At 50.9% G+C, this 21,171-nt stretch overlaps 1 protein-coding gene across 5 annotated transcripts in view; it reads right to left on the reverse strand.

Annotated features, from left to right (window-relative positions):
• LOC115911534 (S-adenosyl-L-methionine-dependent tRNA 4-demethylwyosine synthase TYW1-like) overlaps window positions 1-21,171 on the reverse strand; it is a 97,287-nt gene that overhangs the window by 74,658 nt on the left and 1,458 nt on the right. For all 5 annotated transcript variants that reach the window (XM_030962580.1, XM_030962578.1, XM_030962577.1 and 2 more), the window contains 6 exons: window positions 20,423-20,575; window positions 19,793-19,894; window positions 18,732-18,926; window positions 17,109-17,390; window positions 16,130-16,237; window positions 4,767-4,854 (listed from right to left, as the gene is read on the reverse strand). In XM_030962580.1, coding sequence (XP_030818440.1) covers window positions 4,767-4,854; window positions 16,130-16,237; window positions 17,109-17,390; window positions 18,732-18,926; window positions 19,793-19,894; window positions 20,423-20,575 — 928 coding nt within the window. The remainder of the gene's footprint in view (window positions 1-4,766; window positions 4,855-16,129; window positions 16,238-17,108; window positions 17,391-18,731; window positions 18,927-19,792; window positions 19,895-20,422; window positions 20,576-21,171) is intronic.

Below are 21,171 nucleotides of genomic sequence, written 5' to 3' on the forward strand. Positions count from 1 at the left end.
ATGGCTTGAGATGCCATTTCCACACACTGACCATTCCAAAGGCTCAGCACAGAGAGCCAGGCTGAGCTGGGCACCAGAGCTGCAGAAACTGGGAACCCTAGCCCGAGAAGCGCCACAAAAAGCCACCAAAGCTTTTAAAAACCTCAGCTCCAGGTTGGTGAGCACTTGAAAAGCCCAGCCTTCAGTATTTTTCTGAAGTCAGCCTCTTTGCCTTCCCTTCCCCACTAAAAGCCACAGGCCAAAGCACAGCTTTAGCTGCAGCACAAAGTCAGAGCACGACAGTTTAAGTGGCTGCTGAAGCCCAGACTATTTCAGATAAGAGCTGTCTCTTAATGCACCACTTGTCTTTGGAGACAAGTAAAATAGAGGTGTCCTGGGCACCCTGGGGCTAAATTGTATCTTTCCTTAACCAGTAAAGACAGAACCAACTGGACTGCAGCAAAACTGTCCTTGTGGGACAGAATAATTCATCCAATGTCAGCAGGGTCAGCCTTTGGCATCGTTAACCCGTCCCCAGTGTGCTGCCAGGGAGGGAGAGCAGGGATTTGTTTGGTCCTGTTACAGCAGGAGAGAGCAAAGCAAAGAGCATGGCAGAAACACAGTGAGAGCATCCTGGAATCTTGGAATGGTCTGACCTGAAGGGACCTAGACCCCATCCAGTGCAACCCCTGCCATGGGCAGGGACAATTCCACTGTCCCAGGGTGCCCCAAGCCCCATCCAGCCTGGCCTTGGGCACTGCCAGGGATCCAGGGGCAGCCCCAGCTGCTCTGGGCACCCTGTGCCAGGGCCTGCCCACCCTGCCAGGGAACAATGCCTAATTCCCAACATCCCATCCATCCCTGCCCTCTGGCAGTGGGAGCCATTCCCCACTGGAGCCTCCTCAGCCAACACTCAGCTCTCAGGGCTTTGGGCTCGCTGCTCCTGTTCCACTCCTGCCCTGTTGAGGGAAGTGCGTCAGAACCAACCTGGGGCTGCTGAACAACCCCTGTGACATGACAGGGCTGATGGAGGTGGCTGGCACTGAGACACATCATGTCTGAGCTCCAAATAGCTCAGGCAGGCAGTGAACAATCCCTCTCCCAGCTGCCAGCATCCAGCAGGACGTGGTTGGCTTCACTCACACCATGAGCGTCAATAAAACATTTGGCAGATCCAGGAGCAGCTGTGACTAATGATGGCACCAACCCCAGCAGAGCACAAAGTCATGGTCAGCCCCTGAGTCATGAACAGCCTGACTGGAAGGGACCACAGGGATCATCCAGTCCAGCCCTGGCCCTGCACAGACACCCCAACAATCCCACCCTGGGCATACTTGGCAGCTCCTGGAGCTCTGGCACCCTCTGGGGGAAGAACCTTTCTCCGAGATCCAGCCTGAGCCTCCCCTGACACACAGAAGGGTGTTTTGGTTTTTTGTTTGTTTTACAGGAAAAGAAAACCCCATTGTGTTTTTCTACTTTCATCTTTCCTATTGAAACAGCAGCTCAAGACTCCCTCTAAAGCTCACCAAGGATTTAAATAAGAAATCAGGAACACTGCAAAGGCTCACGAGTCCTTCACCCTGTACCAAATCCTCCTGGCACCCAGGCCAAGCAAAAGCAACTTTCAGCCCAAAAGCAATTGTGTCAAAAAGTTACAAGCAACCCCAAAAAGGAAATGTGACACTGGGCTGTACTCACCAAGCACCACATGAAATGTGAACATGGAAAGCTTGTTTCCACTTTCAGTTTATTTCATTTCTTTCTGGCTCCCCGGACACACAGAACGGCTGAAGCACTACCAGGAGCACAGCAAACCCAACCAACAACCACTGCCAGCCTCTCCCCCAGGGCACTGGCCCTCACCAAAGCCTCAGAGCTGTGCTGCTGTTTCAGGCAGAGCTGGGCACTGATGGAAAGGGAACTGGAATTGTGTTGCCTCTGGCTGGGACTTTCAAAAGCAGCTCTTGCTGAGTATCAAGGTATCTTGCTGTTATCAAGTTATCCTGCAAGCAGGCAGCTCCAAGGGCTCTGCAACCCAATGGAGAGGCTAAATTTAGCCAATATTCAATGCCAGGGCTAAAATAAAAACCTTTGCCTAAGCACTGCTCCCTTTACCTCAAGGAAGGTAAATTGCTTTTATGGTGAATCCACAGTGAGCACTACCATGGTCTGAGGAGATCTGCTCCAAGGAAAACCTCTGTTATGCAACTGCAGTATCAAAGAATAGCTCTCCCTGACCCACTAATACTCATTTTCTTTCTCTTGGGCTAATTATGCCCTCAGGGATACTCTTGAAAAGACACTGAGCCTACACCCAAAGAAACCAGTTGGTGCAAAATAAATGAGATAATCTTCTGACTACACTGCACTTATTATTTTAGGGGGAATGATGCTGAGGGAAGAAGGGAATTGTTTTATTTTTGTAGCCACAAAAGCCTTCCTGGTGTGTTATTTACAGGAAAAAATGCTATATGACATTAAAAAACCCAACGCAGCTTCTCTTTTTCACAGCTGAGTGACCACTGAAGAATTTGGTGAGCAGCAGAGGAGGGAGAGCTGGGAGAGGCAGCTGGGCTGTGAGGACACAACAGTTCAGAGTCTTTGAAAGCGCAGATTTATGTAAGCAGATCCTACCAGTGGCTCCAATACTGGCACTACCATGAGCAGGAAGGGAAAATGTGGACCCACTTGTCTGGATAATGAATTCCTATCCCTGGAGTGTCACAAGGAAATCAGAGCTCTCTGGGGAGCCTTCTTTGAGTCAAAAGAATTATGGTAGTAAGGTGACCTTCTCTCCAGCGCTGCTTTATTTTCCAAATGGCCACTTTGTACAAAAGCGCCCAAACCCAAACGAGCAGGGAAAGTGAGACTGAGCCAAGGGGAAGTGCTCCAACCACCACACAAAGCACAGGGCCAGCACAGAGCACTGCCCCATTCCCCTGCTTTCTTTAGTAGTAACTGAATAAATGAATAAATAAAAACAAAAGGCTGCCACCTTAAACACAAAACAAAGTCAAATATAAATAAAATGCAGTCAAATACATGACAAACAAAACCAAAATAACTGCCACCACACCACAGGCTTCAGGAGTGAGACTGAAAAGATGAACTGGTCCAAGGCCTGCACTGGCCCCAGCCAGCAGCAGCTCCCTGGGGCCATGAGGAGAAGGCAAAGTCCCTGCCACTCCTCCCTGAGCCCTCGGGTCATTCCTCACAGCACACAGTTAAAGAAGGGCTCTTTGCTGTGCCAAGGCTGATGCCAACCCAGTGACCAAAGCTGGGCAGAGCACTGCAGGCACTGCAAGGCTCAGCCCTGAGAGCAGCAGGGCTGGGCTGCACAGCTGGACTGGCCCAGGACATGCCAGAGCCCAGCCCTCAGTGACACAGGGACATTCTCAGGAGCTCCAGGAGAGCAGCCAGGCCAGCCCCATCCCTACAAGTGCTGAATAAATGTGAGGATGTGGCTCTTGAGGTCATGATTTAGTGCTGAACAGAGGAGTTGGTGGTTGAACTTGATGCTCTTAAAGACCTTTTGCAACCTTAACAGTGCCATGATAACACTGATTTAGCAGCAAGGCAAGCACACTCCACCCCAAGGGAGTAAAGCAGCCAGACTGAACTCCCTTTAGTCTCCATGTGAGCAGCAAAAGAAAGCTCCCATCAGTCTCCTCCTGCCTCTGCCACTCCCAGCTGAGGCTCCTGAACTGCAGGGCTCAGTATGGCTCTCCTCATGCTGGTCCTTTGTTTTAAAAAAAGACATGAAATTCACTCCAACTGCTCTCATTGGAGAGCTGCTGATCTTTTTCAACATCTAGTGGATGGTTAAAATTAGTTCAAACCACTTCCTTTTCTGGAAACAGTGTTTCAGCAACAAATCAGAGTTTGAAAGGAAGGTAAAAGCAAGGGACTAAGTTGCAAAACAGATGCAAAGCTGATCTTTAAATATTCCCTGACAAACCTACACTGTGGGAGCTGCAGAGTGTGGGACCATGGGCACATCTCTCAAGCTGCCCCAGTAGGTTCATCAAACCCTGGGAGCTCCAGGCACTGCAGGAGGAGCTGCCCAGGAGCCAGCAGAGTGTCCTGGGGGCATGAGGAAGAGCATTCCCAGCAAGGCAGGGAGTGATCCTGCCCCTCTGCTCAGCCCAGGTGAGGCACCTCTGCAGTGCTGTGCCCAGTTCTGGGCTCCACAGCGCAAGAAAGACCAGGAGCTAGTGGTGAGGGTCCAGTGGAGGCCACAAGGATGATCTGGGGTCTGGAGCATCTCCCTGGTCAGGAGAGACTGTGGGAGCTGGGCCTGGTCAGTCTGGAGAAAAGAAGGCTGAGAGGAACCCCATCAATCCATAAAATATCCCCAGGGGTATCAGAGGATTGTGCCAGGCTCTGTTCAGTGGTGCCAGTGACAGGATGAGGAGCAGCAGCCACGAACTAAACCACAACCAACACCATCTCCACATGAGGAAGAACCTCTTCCCACAGAGTGGCAGAGCTCTGGAACAGCTGCCCAGGGCAGGCTGGAGTGTGCCTCTATGGCCACCCCCCAAAGCCCCTGGGACACTTCCTGTGCCACCAGTTCTGGGGCACCCTGCCTTGGTGCTGTTGGACTGGGTGATCTCCAGAGGCCCTTCCAGCCCCAGCCATGCCGTGTGTCCTGTCCTGTCTGTGGGTCAGGCCTGCCACGAGGGCCCAGGGCAGCCCCTGCTCCCCCCAGAGCCCCTCTCCCACTGCTCTGCCCAAAGGCAGCTCCAGGCTCTGAGCTGTGCCCAGCTGCTCTGGCAGAGCCTCACCTTGTTTAGTGAGTGCCTTCCTCAGGGCTGGGGTGATCATCTCTCTCCTCTCAGCTCCACCAGCTCCCTCCTGCAGCTCCTGCTCTCTCTGTTGGAAGAATTACAGGGAATTACAGCCAGTTAGAGCCAGGCCTCACCTCAGACACTGGGGCACAGCCACACACCTGCTGGAATGAACTGAGCTGAGTGGCACACGGCAACTCCTGCTTCCCTCTAATCCTGCCCCTCATCCCTCTTCCCAGCAGTAACTTAGGATGGTAAACTGGAAAAGGAACACCCCCAGCACACCAGATTTGTCCCACTGACACAGCAATAAAATTCCCAAGGATATTTTAACAACCAGGCTGTGAAATCTCATCCAAGAGTGACCCCAGGTTTTAAGCCCCAATGTTTCATGAGCACACAACAACTCCACAATAACCAAACCAGTGTGTGCCTGCAGTGCCACTGCTCGGGAGAGCTCAGGGAGCACTCCCAGCACTTCACACAGCACAGCAGCCCTGGAGCAGCAGCCACCTGCACCACCAAAACTCAGCCACTGCAAAGGCCTGCAGGGAAAGGCTGCTCCCCTGCCCACAGCCCCTCCAGCAGCAGCCATGGAAGTCTGGCTTCCAGCTGCTTCCACACACAGCTAAGCCCTGGGCAGGAGCTCCAGATACTGGGATAAAGTCATAGGCAGGAGAAGCAAACCCTGGCACCTAACAAGTGGTGACTCCCCTGCTGTGTGAGTGTCACTGCTGAGACTTTATGGGTATTTATTGTCTCATGTCTGCACAAAGAAGCATCAAAGCAGAAATAATTACTTGGATATTTCATGCAACTTGTAATCTGTCAGTCCTTTATGGCTTTTATTGAAGGAGTTATGGATAAACAACAAAAACCAGCAGAGGACATTTTGTCTTGACAATACTGAGGCTATTTCACATCCAAGCCTCTTTTGTGCCAAAGCCATGGAAAAGTTAATGGAAATGCTTTCAGTTTGAGTCTCCTCACCAACTGTCAGCATCACTAAGGAAACCAGTGCTCCTGACTCGCCAAACTGCTCTTCATAAACAGGGAGAGGAGGCTGGCTGCTCCTGCACATGAACAGACTGCTTCTGTACCTGAGCAACAGCTCAGAAAATAAAAGGTGCCTCCAAAGAAAAACACATTTGAATATTAAAACCCACACACAGAGAAGTTCAAGGACAAAACAGAGCTCCTAATAAACACTTCAGAAGGAAATAGGAGAGTAAAACATTCAGGGACAGAGATTATTACCTTCCCTACTCATTTTGGATATAACTGCCCACAGCCTCGGGGACGTTGTTCAGAAATGTATTTTTCAACAACCAGTACCACGACATGGTCCTTTCTGAGGGAAAAGCTGTATCCACCTTCTACTTCCTTCCATTCAGCTTCCTGAGCCTTTAGGCAGGACTCCTTTGGTTTCTGTAACACATCAAAACTCCCCTGGAAGCCTACATCTAATAATTAATTGCCATTTAGTGGGTTTTAAAGCTAATTTCTTGAGCCTTGAGCTTAATTTATCAGCAAGACTCTTCAACAGTAAAATATTAATATTGCTGGGAAAGCTTCATGCATAAGGAAGGAAGGAGATAATAGATAAAAAACTTCATCTTCCAAGTGTTAAATAAAGAGCTTGTCCTGCCACAAGCCATCACTTAGCCCAGGCCACAGGCAAGGCCCTACCTTAGCACAGACTGAGACCTGGGCTAGAGGAAGGAAGGGGAGTGGAACTCAAGGAGCTTTAGGGTCCCTTCCCACCCAAATCACTCCCTGATCCTGTGATTTGGGAGCCCCTTGAAGTCCTGAGCAGGATTTAAACACGGACACCTCCTGGCCTGTGCTTTACCATCTCAGGCCAGGTCAATCCTCCCAGAGGAACTAAACCTCCACTATGGAGCACATCCTAATATTAAAAATGCAGCCATTGAATTAATTACAAATGAGAGATCCCATCCAAGAAAGCCTCCAAACACAAAGTCCTTCCGCATGGAAAACATTTGCATTTCTACCTCCCTGCCACTGCAGCACCTGAGAAAACACCTCAACAGAACAACATCCAATTCCTTCCTGGCAAGGCAGAAATACAGTTCAATATCACTTTCCCCTCACAGAGAAGATCACAATTCTCCCTGCCCACACCCTGATGTGAGAGCCTGTAAACAAAACCATGCTTTGTTTTTCCCTGCCCTGCAATACCTGACCTGCTCACTTTGGCAGGGGATTGGCTGCACGTACTCCTGGTGGGAAATGGAATTCACTGCACAGGGATTTCCACTTATTTACTTAATAAACCTTTCAGATCTGTTATTGAGGGTTGGAGAGGAGGGGAAAAAAGTTAACTTTGCACAGAGGAAACTTCTCCAGTTGTGGTGATTTAGTAGAAAGCCCTGCAGTAAATCCAAGGCAAATCACTGTCTTTCCATAACAAATCAAGCAAGCAGTGACAAGAGCCTGCTTTTCAGGCCCTTGAAATACTTCACTGCCAAAAACTGGAGGTGCAGCTCACAAAGGACTGGGCCAGAGATGAGGAAAACCTCTGGATACACTCTGATTCCTTGGAAGGCTCAGCACAGCTCCACTGCAGGCTGGAGGGGTTTGGTTGTGAATAAAGGCAGCTGAACCTCAGCTATGATCCCCTGCTCTCCAGCTGAAGGGAAAAGGAATCCCTTCCCTTTCCCTCTCACACAGGCAGCACAACAGGCAGAGGCAGCACAGTCCCAAGGCAAGGAAAACACAAATTCCATGGACCAAGAGCCCCTGACAAAAGTGAGGGCCTCAGCATTCCCTGCCCCAAGACAAATCCCAGGGCCAGTGTTTCAAAGGGCTTCCTCCAAATCTGCCTTCCAAACTCAAAGGTGACCACAGGATGTGCCACTGCCACTTGTCCTCCTCTCTGAAGTGCCCTCTCCAGCTCTGGCCTCTCAGTTTGGGAAGGACCTTGGGACACTGAGCCCATCCAGAGGGGACAACGGGGCTGGAGAGGGGCTGGGAACACAAACCTTGAGAGGAACCCCTGAGGGAGCTGGGGGTGCTCAGCCTGGAGAAAAGGAGACTCAGGGCTGCCCCCATCACTCTCTGCAGCTCCTGAAAGGTGCCTGTGCTCACCTGGGGCTGGGCTCTGTCTCCAGCAGCACTGACACAACCAGAGCACACAGCCTCCAGCTGCACCAAGGGAAATACAGGTTGGATTTTAGGAAGAAGTTTCTCACAGAAAGGGTGATAAAGTTCTGGAATGGCTGCCCAGGGAGGTGGTGCAGTCCCCATCCCTGGGTGTGTTTAACAAAGCCTGGATGTGGCACTGGGTGCCAGGGCTGAGTTCCGGTGTTTAGGGCATGGGTTGGACTTGATGATCTTGAAGGTCTCTTCCAACACAGTGATTCTGTGATTCTCCAGGATGCCCAGGTGCCTGACAGCTCCCTGTGTTTCCCACTTTATCCATCAAACACTCTTCAAACTGGTCATGCAGGGGGGAGAAAAATAAAAAAGACCCTGAAACTCCACACAAAGGCTGAGGGAGCTGGGGCTGTGCAGCCTGGGGAAGAGGAGGTTGTGTGGAGACCTCCCAGCACCTGCCAGGGTCTGGAGGGGACACAGGGAAGCCAGAGAGAGACCCTGCACCAGGAACTGGAGGGACAGGACAAGGAATAACAGGTTCAATCTGACAGAGGGGAAATTAGAGTTTGATATTAAGGAGTAATTCTTTCCTGTGAGGGTGGGCAGGCCCTGGCACAGGGTGCCCAGAGCAGCTGGGGCTGCCCCCGGATCCCTGGCAGTGCCCAAGGCCAGGTTGGACATTGAGGCTTGGAGCAGCCTGGGACAGTGGAAGGTGTCCCTGCCCATGGAACAAGATGGGCTTTAAGGTCCCTTCAAACCCAAACCATTCTATGATTCTCTAAATTAAATGAATTTAGCCCTTTTAGCCTCATGGCTCTATTTACTGATGTGCCATGGCAGGGAAAAAAAGTTCCCCCAAAAGCTTTTACTCTCAGAAAAAAATTTGCACCCAATTATGACTCAACTTCTTTCCTGCTTAACCTCCCAGTGGTCACACAAAGGGAAGCTCTGGCCTTGCCACGATTTACAGCCTCATCCATCTACAAGCTCCAGGATCTTTTCCCAAAAGAAAAGCACAAGCATTAAGCAAACAGGAACATACCAGGGCTGGAGCCAGCACTAACAGAACAGCACTGAGGGAACGCTGGCCAGGCTGTCAGAAAAAGCTGCCTGGCAGCAAGAAGGATTAGCAACACTTCCCCAGGAGCTGGGGAATGAACTATTAAAGTTCATGAATTACATGAACCAGAGTTAAAGTTCACAGAGCAGAGCTCTGGAAGCAAAGTCCCAGGGGCAGCAGGACAGGCAGCAATGCTGGCAGCTCCTCTCCTTGCTCAGCCTCCTCTGGCAGGGGCACCACTGACAGGAACCATGTGGGGATCTGGGGGACACCAGGCTGCCCACAGGCATGGCACTCCTTTCCTTACAAAACAACCTTCCTGGAAGGCTGAAACACATGGGGAAACGGGGATAGGGGGCCCATTCCACAGACACCCCTGAAGACAAGCACAGGAGCAGAGGGTGCACTCTGGGGACTGTCCTCCTGCAGGGACACAGCTGTGGCTGTCACAATTCAGCTGTGACAGGCAGAGGCAGAGCTGCAATTTGCTGAGCCCAGGGATGAACACCCCGTCAATCCCACAGCACCCCGGCCCTCACTGCTGTCAGTCACCAGCAGAGACAGCCTGGAGCTCCTGCAGCACAGACACCTGAGAGCTCAGAGTGAGCGAGCTGTGAACCAGCAAACGGCCCAACAGACAGAAAACCTTATTAAAAACACCTGCCAGAGTCTACATAATCACAGGCTACACACTCACCCCAGCAATGCCCAGTGAAGCACAAAGAGCTGACAGCAGCACAAGGAGTGAGAGGGAACGGGGCAAGGCAGCACCTGGCCATGACTGAAACATCAGCTGCCTGGGCCAGAAGGGGAAATTGGGGCAGGTGCTCTCAGAAAGTGGCCCTAAAGTCACAGAATCATGGAATGGATTAGGAGGGACCCTAAAGCTCACCCTGTTCCACCCCTGCCATGGCAGGGACACCTCCCACTGTCCCAGGTGCTCCCAGCCCTGTCCAGCCTGGCCTTGGGCACTGCCAGGGATCCAGGGGCAGCCCCAGCTGCTCTGGGCACCCTGTGCCAGGGCCTGCCCACCCTGCCAGGGAACAATTCCTAATTCCCAATATCCCATCCATCCCTGTCCTCTGGCACTGGGAAGCCATCCCCTGTGTCCTGGCACCCCATCCTCCTTGTAGGTTCCCTTCAAAATGGGGAAAGTCCCTGAGAAGTTCTGACTGATACCAAAAAACAAACAAAAAAACCCCAAATTCAGAATCGGGACTTTTCTCTCCTGAAGTAGAAACCCCTGTGAATTTTAAATAAGGAGGTGGAATCCCCACCTCCCTCCCTATGCTGTAGGATACAGAAGGTCCCTGGTGTTATCCTGAGGCAACAGCTCCCACCTAAGCAAAGGAAAACAGACCTGCAGCTCCATCCTCATGGAGGGAATTTTCCATTTCCCTTCATCTGAAAAGTCAGTGCTGAGATTTCTGGACATTTACAGCATTTAAATCCCAAACTCCTGCTGACAAGCAGTGACAGGAGCTTATGCTGCCATCCAAGTGCATCAGCCTGAAAGGGCCCTGAGCATCTGCCATGAAACACAGAGGCAAAAGTGATCCCACCAACATCATTTTCTTGTAGACTCAATATCAGCCCAAGTCCTCAAGGACAAGAAACCTCCCAGGTCACAACTTTCCACTGTATCTGCAGGGCTGCAGGAGGGTTCAGAGTGCTGCTCTCAGCTCCAGCAGCACTGCTCTGCTGTAGGGCAGCTTTTACAAGGTGCTGCTGAAGCACAGCTCCAACTCACACACTGCTGAGGGACTCTGCCAGAGCTTGTTTGATTTGGGAGACTTCCTTGGACAAGGCAGGAAGAAGATTGATTTTCAAAAGCACCAAAGGAGTCAAAACTAACAATGTGTCTGTGTCCACCCAAAAGGGACTGCTTATACTTGAAAACTGAGCCACATTTTATTTCTTTCTTCTGTGCTACAAAAATCCCAACTGAAGTCCAGTTAACAGAGTTTAACAAGTGTCCCAAATGCCCAAATTCCAACCAGTAAGATTTTCCATTCAGTCTCTTCTGCTCTCTCACACAGAGCAGGCAGCACACATCCTTCCATACTCCTGCCACTCCTGCAGATTCTTTTTCGAGTAGCTCTGTAAAGACTTCTCCACTCCATTTCTTTCTTTTCCATGAGTTCAAGACTAAAACAACATTTCATTTCAATGGCAATTTTTCAAGTGGTCAAAAAACCACAGAAACCTGGAATGGTTTGGGTTGGACAGGACCTTAAAGCCCATCCACTGCCACCCCTGCCATGGCAGGGACACCTCCCACTGTCCCAGGTGCTCCCAGCCCTTCCAGCCTGGCCTTGGGCACTGCCAGGGATCCAGGGGCAGCCCCAGCTGCTCTGGGCACCCTGTGCCAGGGCCTGCCCACCCTGCCAGGGAACAATTCCTAATTCCCAATATCCCATCCAGCGCCGCCCTCTGGCAGTGGGAGCCATTCCCTGTGTCCTGTCCCTCCATCCCTTGTCCCCAGTCCCTCCGCAGCTCTCCTGGAGCCCCTTCAGGCCCTGCAAGGGCTCTGAGCTCTCCCTGGAGCCTTCTCCTCTCCAGGTGAGCACCCCCAGCTCTCCAGCCTGGCTCCAGGGCAGAGAGGCTCTGCTGCTTTGATTTGTAGAATTTCAGGAAGTCTGCTCAAATCTGTCATTAGACGAGCAGGAAACTTTAAAAATGCACAGCAAAAAGAAAACCACCTGAGAAAGGGAGCACAAAGTTGGTGAGAAATGGTGAGCAGGAGGGCTGGGCTGCTGCAGGGTCAGTCCTGACCATCTCCAGCAAAGGATGTGGTCAGGAAAAGGCTGCAAATAAACACTGAGAGCTCTCAAATGCCTTTACCAAGGAAGTCACTGCCACACCACATGTCAGAGACTGCAGACTGCACATCCAGACAAAGGTTACATTAAAGTTATTTTGGGGCTCTTTTTTCCCTTTTATCACTGACAAGCCTCACTCAGAAAATGCCTCAAGATCTCTTGTAATTCTGTTTGGCAATTGTAATCCTTTCCATTAGCCAGGGTTCAGAGAAAAATGCTTGAACCCAGGAAAGGAGAAGGGTGAAGTGTCCCTATGGCAAACCCTGCTGTTAATGACAGAACTAGTCCCCAAGAAGTTAAATTTAATTTCTTAAAGCTCATTTTAAAATGGAGACTCACATTGAATTCTGAGCCAGACTAGCACAGGGTCAGAATCTGGCCCAGAGCAGCTGCTGCAGATAAGGGAACATTTTTCATAAAGGAATCCTTCACCCATTAAAAGCTGAAGCTTTTGGATGTCTACATCAGTTTTAACTGAAAGTTACATACTCCATTTTTATTCCATTTGGATAACACATCACTGATTATTCCTTCCTCCTTTAAAAAGTTCCTAGCTGTAGCACAAAGTTGCATATGACCCTTGGTCTCTAAACCTTAGGCCTTAAATACCCCATTGCCCACTGGCCCACTCCAACCAAACCCAGCTCCCTCAAGAGTTCCTTCCCCCAGGGCCTGCAAGGTTTGGGCTTCCACAGCAGCCCCAGGCTCCAAGGGCTCCCAGGAAAGGCTGGAAGGGCTGGGATTCACACTGGCCAACCCAGGGTGACTTTTCAGGGACCAGTGCCAAAGGGGCCCAGGGACACAGAGGGACACAAACTGAACACTCTGGGGCAGGGTTTGGTTCCTGGAGACTCTCAGTGTGTTCCTATCAACCCCTCTCTCTTTACATTGCAAACAGCCTGTCAGCATCATTACACTGCTTGTTGTAGAAAACATGAGCATTCATCTCAAAATTGCATCAACAAATATGCTCATTTGATTGCTTCCAAACCCATCAAACAAGGAATCAGGACATTATTATTGCTATTACTCATGGCTGAAGTTTAGAAATGTGAAGGTTAATAAAGTCATTCCATTCCCTGGGAATGAGTGTAGATGGATCTGTCCTCTCAGCTGATCTCCCAGCTGGAGGAGATAATCCACACTAAGAACTGGTGTCCCTGTGATTAATGGCACCTTGCAGGCCACAAACACCATCAGAGCTCACTTTCCCTGACAAATCCACATCAGCTCTGGAGGCAAAGTGTGCCACAACTGCAAAACTCCAAAGTCAACTTCATTCTTAAATGCATTAAAAACCATCAGCACATATTATGAGAGTTGATAAACTCGTGTGGAATTTGCTGTTGGATCAGCCACCAGTTAATATACTTGAATATATTACCAATATCTAGCCAACCCTGTGTCAGTTTGGGCTCAGACTCAGTGTGCAGAAGGCACCATCACCATGAACTGTGAAACTTCACACTCAGCAGCTCTTCAAAAACCCATCTCTTCTCTAGCTCAGTCTGTAGTAGCTATAATTCAACCTGGCAGAGAGGTTCTGGCATTCCCCTGGAACTCCTGAATCCATCTGCCGGCTCCAAGTGGCTGCAGGAATCCAGCACTTGCTTCAAGCCCCTTGACAGCACTTTACAAAACTGCAGAATATGGAGGGAAAAGCTGTAAGACAAACCTCAGCCTTGATTTCCGTCAAGGCAAACAACAAAAGACAGATGCAAAATTAAATGAAGATGACCAGCAGAGATGTGAGCAAGGATTTATTAGATCCCCCCACAGCCTCACTCTGGCATCCCAGAAAAGGCAGGACAATAAGGAATTCTGACTATCTGTGCCTGCCTTACCTGCTAGTGAGCCTCACAAGAGCCAATCCATGCAGAAGAGACGAAAGCTGGACCCAAAACCACTTCAAATTAATGACAATGCACAAGGCAGAACCTGCTGCTCCACATCCCATAGGCAGAGGGGTGAATACCCAACAATGACACCCATAGAACTGCTGCTGGAAAATGTCAGGCACATTCCAGACCCAAGGAACTCTGAGGAGGAAGAAGATACTCAAGTTTCTCTCAGACTTGCTCACCTGTGTGTGAGCAGTTCAGATCCCAGAGCACTTGGCTGTGTGGGCAAGGAGTCCTGCAGGACAACAGGTTAGGTCAGGAAAACAACAGTGTCACAGCCATTTTACACAGTCCAGCATGCCATGAGAGGGAAAATGGCCAAAGGCAGAACGACTCACTTGGTACAGGAAACCTCTCAGAGCCTAGAAAGGGGATAGGACTTCAACAGAGGTGCCCTTTTGCACACTCAGAGTGAGCTCTCAGGCCCACACCAACACTTGCTCCCTCAGGATTTGATCCTCTGCAGAAGAGCAGTGTTTAACTCTCACAGCAGAACAGCTCTGCCAGCTCCTCCAAGGAAAAGGCTCAAAGGATCAACACCTGCAGGTTCCAGCTCCAGGTGAGTGTCTGTGCTCAGGCAGCAGCTGCCCCTCTGATCAGGATGGCACTTGGGCCACAGCCACAGCACCCTGATCTGCACAGAGTCACAGTTACTGCAGAACACAAGCACATCCAACACCTCCCTGCTCCAGCAGAGCACCAGGAAGGCTGAAGATAAAACAGTTTGGGTTCTGCCTCAGCCAAGGCACAGACAGCAGTGAACCTTCCCTACCTGTGTACAAACCCACACACACTGACCTCAGCACTGACTTCTTCCAGTGAACAGCAGAAAGTGTTTAATTGCTGTGCTCACATTTTATTTGTAAACTGGCCTATGATACGTGGTTTTCCTGGGTTACACTGCTCCTCGATCACGATGCTGCTATATTCTGTCAGTCAGGGAAAGCTCAATGCCAGTTCTTCACACGAGCGCTGGCTGTCACCACTGCCCCGGAGCTGCCGCAGCACCCCGCTCCCTTTTGGCCGCTGACCTCTAGTGGCGAGCGCAGGAGAGAGGAGACAGGAACAATGTTAATGCTCGCCGTGAGGAACTGCGGTCCTTTCTCCCTCCAAAGGGAAGCCAGAAGGTTGCCCAGCCTTCCCTGACGAGCTGCAGTGCACAGGCGAGCCCTCTCACAGCAGCCAGCCTTGCCCCATCGCTGGGGCTCCTCTCCTCACAGAGCTGGCTACAAACAGCAGCGTTTGATTCACCTCCTTCCCCTCCCTGAGGGCAGCAACAGAGATCCCCGTGCTCCCCTTGTAAGCTCCTGCTCTCCAAGCACCCTCCTGCGATCCATGGCCTGCCTTCAGGGAGCCCAGCAGTGCCACCTCAGCTCAGAGCACCGAGGACATTGCTGTATTTTCACAGAGTCACAGAGAAGTTTGGATTGGCAGGGACCTGAGACCATCTCATTCCACATCCTTCCCACAGGCAGGGACACCTTCCACTGTCCCAGGCTGCTCCAAACCCCATCCAGCCTAGCCTTCCAGGGATCCAGGGGCAGCCACAGCTGCTCTGGGCACCCTGTGCCAGGGCCCCGTTTTGGGAAAGAGCTGTGAAAACCCCAGAGTGCAGACACACCCACGGTAAGGAACACACCACGTGTGTCATCACAGAGTCAGTTTGGTGAGAAGGGCACGGACAGCAGCTCCAGGCTGCACAATGACAGCACCATGCAAAGGGCACTGAGAGCAAAGAGGGTCAGCAGATGGGCTCAGAGCACATCACAGGCCCCCCCTCCCCACCTGACCAACAACTGCTCAGCCAGCAAAGACTGGGGAGCACAGCAAGGCCCTGCAGCTGCTCCCTGTCCCCAGTGCTTGGTGTGAGGTGAGTGTGACACATCCCAGCTCAGACTGAGCACAGGAAAGGGACACCAACAGAAGCACTGGGAACAGACCCAGCAAGAGCCTGGGATGGAGCAGGAACTGGGGCTGTGTGACAGGCCCAGTGTCTGAAGCACAGACCTCACCCCAGGGCAGCAGTGAGCAAGGCAAGGTGCTCTGGCAGCTGGGTGTTCCTGTTGCACACCCTGCCCCTGTCCTCACACCTGCATTTCAGTGACAACCCACAGGCAGTACAGGAACAGGACCTGTGTTCAGCCACTGCACTGGGAATCTCAGTGCAGAGATTTGCAGCCAGATCCAGTGTTAGCTCTGCAAGCAGATCTTCCCTCAGACTGGAAGTCACAGCTTATCACTGCAGCATTTGCTTGGTGAGCAAGCTACAGAGTCAGTCTGTGACTACACCCAACACTCCACCAAAGATATTCTTTTTGGGGCCAGGTTCTTCAATGGCTATTTTACTCTCCCTCTAACCAAACCCCACAGATTCAAATCCAGCCAGTTATGTTTTAATCAATCCAGCTGCTCAGCGAACAAGACCTGACCATTCCATACCCCCTCTAACAGCAGTACCTTTGCTTTCTTCATGTGGCCCATGATATTGCCAAGATCTTCAACATCAATGACAGAATCTGTGTCTCCAGCTTCCTCCTCACTACTGGTTTCAAACAATTCCTCTGCCTGTGGGAGAAAGCAGAGGAAAAAATTAAGAATTCATCTCACTATTAAATGTAAGACTAAGCTAACCAGTGAAATGAGCTCTCCTCATCAGTAAAGACCACTCAAAACAAACAATAGCCTACCAAAAACCTGTAGGATGGATATGGAACCCTGAACCCCTTTAAACCCAAGTGCCTGGTTGACAGTGAGATTTATTCCTCCTGCTCTGCAGCAGCCAGCACTCCCAAACCCAGCCAGAAGAACCACTTACTTTCCTATAAAATTCAACCCAGCAATAACTTCCAACCCACAGTATATGGCTCGAGGGAGGATTAAAGTGCCATAGCAGCTCTGGTCTTGCACTGGAGAGCAATAGAGAGGATTTCTTAGTCAAAATCTGCAATCAGTAAACACTCCAGAAGAGAGAAATGATTACAGGCAGACACACACAAAGGACACACAGGATTTGTTCAGGTAACACACCCCAGCTGCCTTTGGAAAACCCTGGGATACAGGCAGAGCAGCTGAGCTTCATAGGGTTGAAGTGGAAGCAGGTTAATGACTCACAGGGAACTGAAGGGTCCCCTTGGCCTTGAGACAAGGCAAAGGCTCTGCTGAGAACTCAGCCTGGTTCCCTGGAGCATCTGTCCCCAGCCAGGAGCAAGACTCCCTCATCATACAAATGCCATCAAGCCTGGCTCCATCACTGATTCTTTGGTCCTTCCTTCAGATGGCTTGTTCTACTTGTTATTGCCATGGGATATCAGCTCTCCTCTCCCCCCACTCCAGAACAAGTAGCAGGCTCCCACAGCAGCCCTCTGGACTGCAGGAAGAAGGGGAGAAGTCACACAGTGCTCCCAATAAAATAAGGCCTCAAGGGTTTTGGCTGTACCTCAGTATTGTCCTGTTCTGATGTCCCATGTTCACCGTCCGAACTTTCCTTGCTCTGCTTCCCTGAAGTTTTGCACTTCCCCTTCTTGCACTTCCCCCTGCAGGGCTTCTTTTCCCCTTTGCAGAGCGCCTGGAGCCGAGTGAGGAATTTGTCTTTCCAGGCCTCAAAGTCAGCCTCAATGCTGCCATGCTTGCTCTGGGCCACATTGCAGTCCCCCTCAGCACGAGCCATGATCCTGCTGGCACTGAGCATCCACAGCCACCTGTCCATCCTCCTTGCAACCTAGGGCAGGAGGAAGGGTTGGAAAGGAAATCAAACAAGGGCCAAGTGCAGCAGACAACCAGAAAAGCAAGGATCAGCCCTGGGAAGAGCAAGTGAGCTGCACAGCACTGCAGGGCAGGGGCCTGGGGAGTCCCTCTCAGGTGCTGGCTCAGCACAGACACAGAGCAGCCTGAACAGCACCACACCCCTTCAGACTGCATTGGAAAATCCCTCTGCCACCCCTGCGGTGAAGGGAGAGGCTCTGGGAGCAGACTGCTCTGTGTGGTGCTTGTTGGTCAGAACAGTCACATGTGTGACACACAGCCCCAGCTCTGAACACAACCTGTGACAAGTGATGCCATTTTTCTGTGTGAGATGAGAACAACGATGAGGCAGAGATTCTGCCACAGTTCACATCAGGGAATAAAGCTAGAACCCACATCATAACAAGGAGCCACGTTTAGAAAGCAGCAAGAGTTTACAGTGCTGTGCCCTCAGGTGACTGCAGAAAGCTTTAAAAGCTGGGAAATGAACTCAGTAAGGATTTACCAAATGTGTTACCACGCCTCCCAGTGCCTGTGGGACGCATTTCCCTTCTTGGCCACCTGGGCACCTGAACTGCCCAGGTGACCAAGAAGGCCAATGGCACTGGCTTGTACCAGCACTGGTGTGGCAGCAGGACCAGGGCAGTGACTGTCCCCTGTGCTGGCACTGCTGAGACACCTCCAGTTCTGGGGGCAGTTTTGGGCCCCTCACCCCAAAAAAGACAGCAAAGGGCTGGAGGTGTCCAGGGAAGGGAACAGAGCTGGGAAGGGTCTGGAGCCCCAGGAGAGGCTGAGGGAGCTGGGAAGGGGCTCAGCCTGGAGCAAAGGAGGCTCAGGGGGCCCTTGTGGCTCTGCACAGCTCCTGCCAGGAGGGGACAGCCGGGGGGTCGGGCTGTGCTCCAGGGAACAGGGACAGGAGCAGAGGGAACGGTCTCAGGCTGGGCCAGGGGAGGCTCAGGGGGCACATCAGCAGGAATTTTCCCATGGAAAGGGTGCTCAGGCATTGGCAGGGGCTGCCCAGGGCAGGTTTGGAGTCCCCATTCCTGGAAGTGCCCAGGGAAGGCCTGGATGCAGCACTCAGAGCTCTGGGCTGGGGACAAGTGGGGATCAGGCACATGGTGGGCTCAGTGATCTTGGAGGTTTTTTCCAAGCTCAGTGGCTCTGAGATTCTGCCCATGCCCTAAACCCAGCACCTCACCCAGTCAGCACAACAGCTGCAATCCCACACAGAGCACCAGCCTCATTCGGGCTGGATGCACTGCATGCAGCTGAGGCTCTGAGGAGCAGAAGCCAAGCAGGGGGCTCGAGGGACACTCACTGTGTTGTAGTGATCCACGTAGGCCGAGTTCCCCAGCCCGAACACGGCGTATCTCAGGCCCTGCAGGAAGCTCTTCCCAACACGGAAATCATTGGCTGCCTCTTCCAGCCACTTGCAGAACCAGACTGCGCTCTCCGGGGGCTGCCCCTCGGTGTAGGTAGCCACCAGGAACACACAGATGTTCCTGCTGCTTGTCTGGTCACACAAACAGGACAGGAGGGAAAAACAGAAATCACTGCATTTTCCAGAACCTTCTTCTAAAGCAAACAGTTACAACACCCAGGCAGCTGGGAGAAATCAAAAGACAAGGTTGTCTCCTGCTGGGGTGGGATGGTGCAGGAAACAATCCCAAGGGTGCTGAACAATCTGCACAGCACCTTAAATTAACAGAGAGAGGTCAAGCTGAACAGGGACACAGTGACAGAGCAAACCTGGACATCCAGCCCCATCAGCAGCTTCCTGACCCAACTCCTTCATCAGGGAAGTGCCCCATGGATAAATATTTCAAACTCCTCAACCTCACATTTACAGGTGTGTTAGGGGCAGTATCAAATGCTGGCAATTCATACTGACACCTGAACGAATTCCCAGCATGCAGTTTCCACCAAAACTTTTTGTTAGGATTAATTAAAACTCTCAAGGAGCAACTAACAATATTCACAGAAGAAATAACCCATCAAGGATTACTATACATAAATATACTACACAAGGAGTTTCTATCTCAAAAGCCTCTAAAGGCTGCAGAGGCATCACCACCTTGCTGCGCTCGTTCTGAACCTTGCCCAGGTGTACAGAGCACCTGGGGCAGCCACTCTCACCCAGCTCACCCCTGAACTACAGAACTGGCTCATACAGTCACTGTCACAGCAAAATGTCCAACTGATGCTTTGAAATTCTCAAAATGTAGACATTTTCTGCTGAGGGCTGATGGGCTACATTTGCAAAGGTAGGGAAGCAATTCAACACAGAGCTTTGGGGATTTCCAGAACAACAGGAGAGAAATAGCCTTGACATCCCTAGGAAAAATTTGTACTTGTTACTGGTGTTTATGCCATACCCACCTCCTCTACTAAACCATCTTCTGGATCATAGTCTTCCATGTTAATGATTTCCACAGGCAAATTAAGGGAAGAAACAGCTTCAGCCAGAGCTTTGGCAAATCTCTGAACAAAGAAACAATGGAAGTTATCAATCACTTCAAGCCCTACGAGCCCTGCTGTGCTCAGTCACCAGACTTCTCCCAGCCCAGGAAGAATAATGACACAGGTGGCCTGAACACTGGCACTGCAATTCCTCACATTAAAACAAAGATGGAGTACACTGGCTGAGAGTTCCAACATTATAATGTCACAGTTACACACACAAATTACATTTCTTCATGAGAAAGCACCAAACCCAGCACTTCTCTCTAAAAAGCCTTGCTAGAAAATTAAAATTATAGTGCAAGAGTGAACTTCTAGCTTTATAATCAATCTCTACTGCATGCCTTGCTTAAAGGGAGGAGGAAAATTGTTATTTTTATTTAATTTTTCACTCATCTTGCATGTTGGGCAATGATTGTAAGAAGCTAATGAATGTGCTGATGAACTCCCAGATCTGTACCCAGGGCAGTGTTTCAAGGCAAGCAACGTTCTCAGATCCCAACAATATTTCAAAGCAACTTCACAGATGTGCAATAAAAATACAAATACCTTTGCTGTGCCAGTCTGAGAGCCATAGAAGATCTTCACTCCAGCAACATGGATCCTCTGTGCCTGACGGGGGCCACATCCGTTTCCCAGTTTGTCTGATGCTCCCTTAAGGGAAGAGGGACTCCCATGGGACTGCTCTCCCTTCTCCAAGGGCTGTCAAACCAAGAGCATTTAAAACTCAAATCCTGGGGCCACTCTCCGCAACAGTCAAAGCATTCTGGTTCCTCTCACACCCAGAAAAACACACCAGGACCTGTGTTCCTGACTAAGCCATGCTACAGTACCCACTTGTCCAGGAGGTAACAGGATCCAGCTGAACCTCCCAAGTCCTGCAGCAGATCTTTACCCACCTGCAGGAGGAGGTTTTCAACTCCTGAATGGTCTAATTCCCTCCCATCCCAAAACCAGCCCAAGCCTGTCACAAGCATCATGAAAACATGAAGGTGCAAACACTGGGCACAAGCAGAGGGGTTTACCTGGACCAACAGAGCAATCCAGGGGAACACATTCTCCCAGGAACAGTGTGAGGTGTGTCCTGCTGAGCTCTGCCCCAACATCAGAGCAACGAGAGCATTTAGTGACCCACAGACACAAACAAGCCAGGCTGAGGATCATAACCAGATAACCAAACTGCATTTGGGATTTGCAACACCCTCAGCAGGCCCACGGCAGGTGCCTTTATCCAGTAACTACTCACTACCACCCAGGTTTTTGGGGTCTTCTCAGAGAAAAGTGCTGACAGGCTCAGT

Source organism: Camarhynchus parvulus, chromosome 19 (genome assembly GCF_901933205.1).
Source record: "Camarhynchus parvulus chromosome 19, STF_HiC, whole genome shotgun sequence".
In the NCBI taxonomy this organism is placed as follows: Eukaryota; Metazoa; Chordata; class Aves; order Passeriformes; family Thraupidae; genus Camarhynchus; species Camarhynchus parvulus.